The sequence below is a fragment of the Spinacia oleracea genome, chromosome 3 (genome assembly GCF_020520425.1).
Source record: "Spinacia oleracea cultivar Varoflay chromosome 3, BTI_SOV_V1, whole genome shotgun sequence".
NCBI classification, from domain to species: domain Eukaryota; kingdom Viridiplantae; phylum Streptophyta; class Magnoliopsida; order Caryophyllales; family Amaranthaceae; genus Spinacia; species Spinacia oleracea.
Genome location: NC_079489.1, coordinates 83127327 through 83134607, shown reverse-complemented (window position 1 = coordinate 83134607; position 7281 = coordinate 83127327). Strand labels below are relative to the sequence as shown.

General features: G+C 41.1%; 1 protein-coding gene across 2 annotated transcripts; it reads right to left on the bottom strand.

Annotated features, from left to right (window-relative positions):
- Positions 1–791: 791 nt before the first annotated feature.
- Positions 792–7069, bottom strand: LOC130469153 (uncharacterized). 2 transcript variants are annotated; one of them, XM_056838116.1, is made up of 3 exons: positions 6835–7069; positions 2212–2328; positions 792–2029 (listed from the first exon to the last, which is right to left on the bottom strand). In XM_056838116.1, the coding sequence occupies exons 1-3, from the start codon at positions 6874–6876 to the stop codon at positions 1052–1054; spliced, it is 1137 nt and encodes a 378-aa protein (XP_056694094.1). In that variant the 5' UTR covers positions 6877–7069; the 3' UTR covers positions 792–1051. The 2 variants fall into 2 exon arrangements, with proteins under 2 accessions (XP_056694094.1, XP_056694093.1); XM_056838115.1 differs by lacking the exon at positions 6835–7069 and having other exon boundaries at positions 2212–3257.
- Positions 7070–7281: the final 212 nt, after the last annotated feature.

Sequence of the window (7281 nt, the reverse complement as noted above, 5' to 3'; positions counted from 1 at the left end):
AAACCCACAAAATAAACCACACCATCCCATTCATATCCCCAAAACCTAAAAAGCCAAACCAGTGTCATCATAAGAGTCAATCCATGCAACCCAGAGTCAAAGGAAATCAAAATCCAAAACAATACAAATGTTACCAAAAAAACAGATTCATAAAACATAGATTCCATCATACCCTTCACTAACAACACCTCAAAAACCTACACAAAGATCTTCATAACTTCCACACCCTAACCCCATTTTCAAAACTGTTTCGAGTCACGAATAGAAAAAAATTGATTCGGACAAAAACGCATTTCACGCTAACAGTCAAAAAGCCTCCAAAGTAGCCTCAAAATTGGCCTTTAAATACGAGCAAAATATCAAGGCACAAAAAAGAGAAAGAGAAAGAAATGCAAGAACATGTGAAGCAAAGCGTCAAAAATTGACCGCCCAAGTCATTTTCAGCGCCCAGGGCTGGGCGCCGAAATTTCTGACGCCCCAGCCTGGGCGTGGAAACTCTCTGCCTAACAAAAAAAAATTCAGAAGTGCTCGTCATTTTATCCGCACACAACGGAAAAATAACGAACACTTGGGGGGTACAGTACGTATCCAAATAGGCTTACCAACCAAGAATATAGCCATACAAATTAGTCGAATTTCGAATTTCATATTTTACACGACTTATGGCAAAAAAAAATGGCAGATGAAAATAATGATAATACTTCACTCATTTGACCGACTAAGTAATATGTTTCCACCTCAGGGCATATCTACCGAAATCCAGCATACTAGAACTAATTCAAAAGCTAGAACTACGCGCGACCTGATTCTGACAAGATACGTAGGCAATCCTTACCAAGGATTCGGTCCAATAGAAAAAATATATATTCTTTGTGCAAAAAGTGTTAGACATATAAAATATATAAAAAAGAGGAGAAACAAAAATAAATGAAAATGAAAACTAAAAATACGCCTTTATTAAAATATAATAAGAAGGAAAACAGAGTGCTAAAAATAAAAACAAACACGACTGAAATAAATGGAGGGCACCTACACCCTAGCAAGAACTACACTACTCTAGTTCTTCTGGATCATCAAAAAAAGTCTTGTAGAGGGCAATATTCGCAGGATCCACCCCCACAGTCTTCTGTGCTGCCCCAATGTCAATCTCCATAAGAACCGGCTCCTGGACACTAACTTCCAAAGATGCCAAGGCTTCAGAAACATTCTCAGTTATAGCCCGCTCAGCCTCGAGGGCACAGGCAATGGTGGGAGAAGGATTATTATCATCAACTAGACTAGCCACTGTTTCTACAGGCGGCTGAGCCTTCCTAACCCATACATTGTTCCGGCGACGATCTCCGCGAGAGCTTGCATTTCTTTTAACAACAGCAGGCCCCTTCATGTTAGGCATCTTTTTAGGCCTGAAACTGGAACGGGGAGGAACTTCCTTTCGCTTTCGATCAGGACGAGCTTTCACAGTCTTAACACTATAGGTACGAGGTTTGGGAGAATCAGGACCCTCATACTTAACACGAATACGAGGTATCAAAAGCTCAGCCGGCTCCCCATTACGAGCCTCGGTCCTCACATCTTTGTCATCGGAGCTCATCCAGAACTTGTAGTTTTTAGAAAGACCCGCAAAGCCATTTGTAGCTACGGCCCAACACGGGAGACCATCATAATACTTAGCCCACGCTAAGACCCGTGTTTGTGAAAAGGCCGCTACCTTAGGTGGTACCGTATCAGAAAAGGGGATAGTCTGCCTTAAACCATATTGACGCATGACTCGGTAAGGGAAAATATAAATGGGACGAGATAGCCCCAACAAAGAAACATAAACCGATACATCAGAACCCCCTGTCATAGTAGTCAAACCCCACCATGCTACCACCCACTTAATAGAACAAATGCCATAAGTAAAAAAGGAGGTCCATTCGGCCTCGTCCTGGCCTTGGTGCAAGTATTTTCGGTTACCCAAGGCTATAGGGCGATAATGTTTAGGATCGGCAGGAGCTTCCAAAAGTCTAAGCCGTTCCGCAAGCCAAATCTGCAAAAACAGGTACGATCGAATCAAAAGGATGAAAAAAATTGTCCCTGGGGCGCAGTTTCAACGCCCAGGACCAGGCGCCGAAAACTCGAGCGCCCAGCCCTGGGCGCTGAAACTCAGCCCCAGGCAAAAAAAAATATATGCAAAAGGGACGTATACGTGCGCAAGGAAAAATCGATCACCTGCAGTAATAGGGGGCTTCCCTTAAAATGTTCGGATTTGGCCTCCTTCTTCAACTCATCCGCACTCAGCAAAGTCTCGGCAACAACCAACGGCATGATAGAATAGCAACTTTTCATCTGGCTAATCAAGGGGATCAACCTTATGTCACCGAACTCACCATTGTTATTCGATAGCAAATAATGATTCAACAAGCAAAATACAAGGGCTCGAATATTCAATTTCTGTTCGGTCATATTCTTACTAGGCCTAAAGTGATGTTTTACAAGTTTTGCCAAGTTAACCTTATCATCTACAACAATTTCAGCAAACATGTTATCATCTAGCCCTAGGAAAGCCCTTATGGTTGTTTTACCCTCTTCAATAGTGCTAGGGGTAACAGGAGTAGCATTAGTAGGATAACCAAGGATCGCAGCAAATTCATCGGGCAAAGGACATATTTCGTTGCCCCGAAAGGCAAAAACATGATGATTGGAGTCCCAAAAGCTTAGGGCAGCATGCAGAAAGTTATAATCAATATTAATTTGTTGTAAGCCTAAAAGTACCCTCTAAGTGGTATTCTTTTAACAAAGCTTTTTCTGTGGGAGTAAGGGCCCGTAGCCAACGCCTAACAGTCCGTTGGAGTGAGAAAGTAGGGATCGACATGGCAAAAGCAATGAATAATTAAAGCACAACAAAAAGAAAAGAAAGAATTTGAGAGTAGTAGAAAATAGGGACGTATCTAGCCCCTATATATAGCTGAACGCACCCAATGACATCCTGATCCCATTCGGAAACGTGTTAGGAAATCCGAAAGTCAAATATTACCAGGAAAGGACTTTCAGCGCCCACGGCTGGGCGCCGAAATGTTTAACGCCTGGCCTTGGGCGCTGAAAATGCAGCCCAAGGCCCAGATTTCACAAAACACGGAACAGGAAAGGACTTAAGACCGTGTTGCTAAACACGAGGCCCTATTGCAAGTAGGATCAAGCCCAAAGCACCTTTAGCTCCCAAATAAGCAAGAAAAAAATATAACATTAAAACTTGGTCGAAACTTAGACTCGTCTCAGAAAATGCTTATGTACACTTTTCAAAAAAAACAAGTTAAATATCATGGTCATTCTTCGAAACACCAAAAATATGTGTCGTCAAGTCATTGGTTTTCCAAATAAAAAATGTTTGTCTGTCAAAGGGTTAATCCGGGCCAAGCTAAAACCGGATGTCGCCTGAAAAATAAAGTCGCACTCCACGGCTTCGCTAAAGTAGCACACTACTATAAAAGGTCGCTCGCACATACGAGCATGACCCCAAACATGATTACAAGATGCGAAAAACAACCAACGAGCCCCAGTGCTTGGGGGCTCGCGAAAAAATGGACTCCAACAAGGAGCGCGCGATCAAAATCACATTCCCGGACTACGCCATACACCATATCATGTTTGGATATCTCAAAAAGAACAACAATAGGTTTGACCTCATCGAAAGGACGTCACTGACACTTGTGCACGGTCCTCTGATCAAAGACCAAGTCGAGCCGTAAAGACTAGCTCAAAATCACGAAAGCAGACGGCCGCAAGACAAAGATCCGTCTGAACACGTTGTCAGCCCACGTTCAGGTTACAACTAAATTCGAGCGTCCCTCGAAAGAATTCGCTCTTGCAAGAATGAATAAAAAGAAATTCTCAAAAGAAATCACAAAGAACCAAAGAAATAGGAACTTGTCCATCTTCAGTCGGCAAGATCGCGTCACCAACCGCGCGAGTTCCCAAATCGAAAAAATAAATTCAGGGACGTCCACCCTTAGCGGACAGGGCTCGCCCACCCTCAGCGGGCGGGGTCTGCGTCACTAGCCGCGCAGGTCCTCAATTTTCGAAAAAATAAAGTCTTCAAAATTAAAACAGGCTCGCCATCTTCAGCCGGCGGGGTCTACGTCACAAACCGCGTAGGTCCTTATTTTCAAAAAAGCAAAACAAGTTTCAAAATAGATTCGTCCACTTCTATCGGACGGGGTGTCCACCCTTAGCGGACAAGGTTCGCCATCTTTAGCCGGCGGGGTCTACGTCACAAACCGCGTAGGTCCTTATTTTCAAATTTCAAAAACAGATTCGTCCACTTCTATCGGACAGGGTGTCCACCCTTAGCGGACAGGCTCGCCATCTTTAGCCGGCGGGGTCTGCATCACTAACAATGCAGGTCCTTAGTCGCTGCAGCGATAACTTTTTCTGGTTTTCCCTTTTCCAAAATTAAAAGGATTGGTTTTCCGTTTTTTCCAAAAAAGAGCGATGTGCTGGATTTTCCTTCGTTTTACGTCCCATAAAAACAAGGGGGTTTTCTCGTTTAGCTAGCCCTGAAAATGAGAATCTTTAAAAACACTTTTACCTCGTGATTGGGCTTGGCCAGGCCCAATTACACTTTATAGCTTTGATTTTGAAAACATCTGTAGCTACTCCCAATGACAAAGTGAGGGAGTTTCTACGCACCTTTAGATCCTTCCAATGACAAAGTGAGGAAGTTTCTATACTATCAGTTGCCAAATCCCAATGACACGTGAGGGATATGTCGACACTTCAAGTGATGACCCTTAAGTCAAATGTTATCACTCGGGGGCTCGTGAGACCCTCGCAAAACAGGTCACATATACCATGGCTTGTGTGACGCACTCCGTCTAAATACTTTGACCATCGTCTTACTCCAAGACTCAGTCAAAGTGGGGGCTAACTGTAGACACCTACTTTTGTCCCCATTTCCGAAAGGGAAAGGTTCGATGATGAAAACATAAATCTCCACTTGACAACGCATCTCCTATAAAATAACGAATCTTTATTCCCCTTTTCATTTCACCCGAAACCTGCTATTTATAGAAACCTTCTATTTATGAAAACCTGCTAAAAATAGTAAATGCCGTAATGGGCAGCTGTTAAAAGTGGCAAGTCATAAAAGATAGAAACCTGTCAGAATTAGGTGTTGCATTCCAACATAAATCCTAAATGAGATAGAAAACTGCGAGAATCCTATTCCTAATATGATTCGGAAATAAGAGTTACGTATTAATTAAAATCCTAACGAGCCTAGAGTTCGTAACGGGCCCAGACGCATTCCGTCATAAAATTGATACGCGCTAAAAGACTCGATTAAATCTCAAACTCTACGGATTTCAGGAATCCGAATCTGACTAAAGAAAACAGCGCATACCCTATTTTCAACGCCTGGCTCTGGGCGCCGAAATCTTCGGTGCCCAGGCCTGGGCGCTGAAAATACCTGGGTACGTGTTTTTTCCTAATTCTTTGTGGATTAGAACTCTGCAATTCTATCTTTCCACGAACTCTTCCCTATAAATAGACCCCTAAATTCGACGTGAAAAGACACAACACAACACATAATTATATTCAGAGTATTGACTCCAACCCTTAGCCTAAGCCTCACGCTGCGAAACTGTTCACGCGTTCTGTCGCAATCGATCCATAAATCGAACAGAACGTATCCTGTCCCATAATTGAGATTCGTTAAATAAAAAGGAGAAATAGCAAAGTCAAAGTGGTTAGTTTTCTGAGAACCGTGACGCACCTATCAAGGGTGCGTCGTAATGTGTCCTTTTCGATGATTTAACTGCTTTCCTCGCCCTTTTTATGAACTGTTAAACTAACTAAATCTGATTGTTCTATCACGCCTAACAAATATAATATTTTTGGGAAATCGGATTATCATGCTAGGTCCCTTAATGCTATTTAAATCAGATAATCACGATCGAATTAGTATTATATGTTGCATATTGCTAAAATCAATTCAGATTAGTTTAATAGTTAACGCATGTCCCTTCAATTATTTATGTTGAGCTAGTAAGGATATCCTGCCTCTGGAGTTATCGACGAGCGAAGTACTCCTCTCGGTAGTTACAGTCCCCCGAACCCTCAATCTCTACCTTGCGGGTGTATGTTGAGAGATCCCCACACCAGGGATCACAAGGGAACCTACGGCCGTCGTGGTCAAACATAATTGCACTCCCTTTATGTCACGATAACCGGGTTTTGTCAGTTTTTCTCATTGTCGTTAAAAACTGAATGGCGACTCCTATATTACTTGTCTATTATTGGTTTGTAAACTCACAGGAAATCTAACTACACTTGATCTGACGACGTCACGCCCACGAGGGACGAGGTCATGCATTAGCCTCGTGCTTTTTCGACCCCCTCACACATACAATGGCTCTGTTTGACAAACACTTTCAGTCACCTTAAATGATAAGGTGCTAATAAAATAAGTCAACTTAAAATATTAAAAGTGTTTGGTAAAGAGCTGAAATTAAATTTAAGGTGAATAAGATGACTGATTTTGAAACGTTACTCTGATTAACGTTTCACTTTCAGCACCTGAAATTTTTTTTCTTCCGTGAAAAATAAATACGGAGTAACATCATATTGCAAGGTATTGCAAAACTGTGGAAAGTGTAGTGCATATAGAAGAAGATGCGAACTAATCTACAAACTCCATAATATCTCTGCTATTTTTGTTGTTAAGTTAAAGTAGTTATGAAAATTAAAAGGAAATTTCAAATTTGGTGGAGTATTAAGGGGGTCAGATCCTAAATCATGACAAATTAAAATCGAAAAAGTTGAGTAATGAAAAAAAATTGAGATGATATGAACTACCTTGTGATTTACCCATGAAAAAGAGAGTGGGTGACTTTGCATCGATTTCTAGAAACCTTTGATCTTGAAATTAAATCCACAAATGGAATTGGAAAAACATATAAGAAGATGTAGTTTGTAGGTTGTGATGGTTGGGGTCCGGAGGAAGATGATGAGTGTAAAGGGAATTATCGCACTTTTATTTTTTATGTTTGTAAAACAATTCATAAATCCCTTCAGTACCATCAATAAACAAGAAAGGGATATGATTATTTTTAAGAAAATACTATTCCGTATAAAATACTTAGATATGGAGATATACTAATTATTCTATTCTTAGATGTATTTAATTTGATATTTTAGTATCTAATTATATTCAAATATCAAATTAAATATATTGCGGATGAACAACTAGTTTCAGGTAATTCAGAAATTATTTTTACCAAACAGTTAAGCAAATAACCACCT

What these genes read in the sequence shown, in the direction of transcription:
- LOC130469153 (XM_056838115.1), bottom strand. Translation starts at nt 2,523, where the DNA reads ATGTTTGCTGAAATTGTTGTAGATGATAAGGTTAACTTGGCAAAACTT. An exon ending in GAAGCCCCCTATTACTGCAG is followed by an intron (nt 2,030 to 2,211) that starts GTGATCGATTTT and finishes CTGTTTTTGCAG; the next exon opens with ATTTGGCTTGCGGAACGGCT.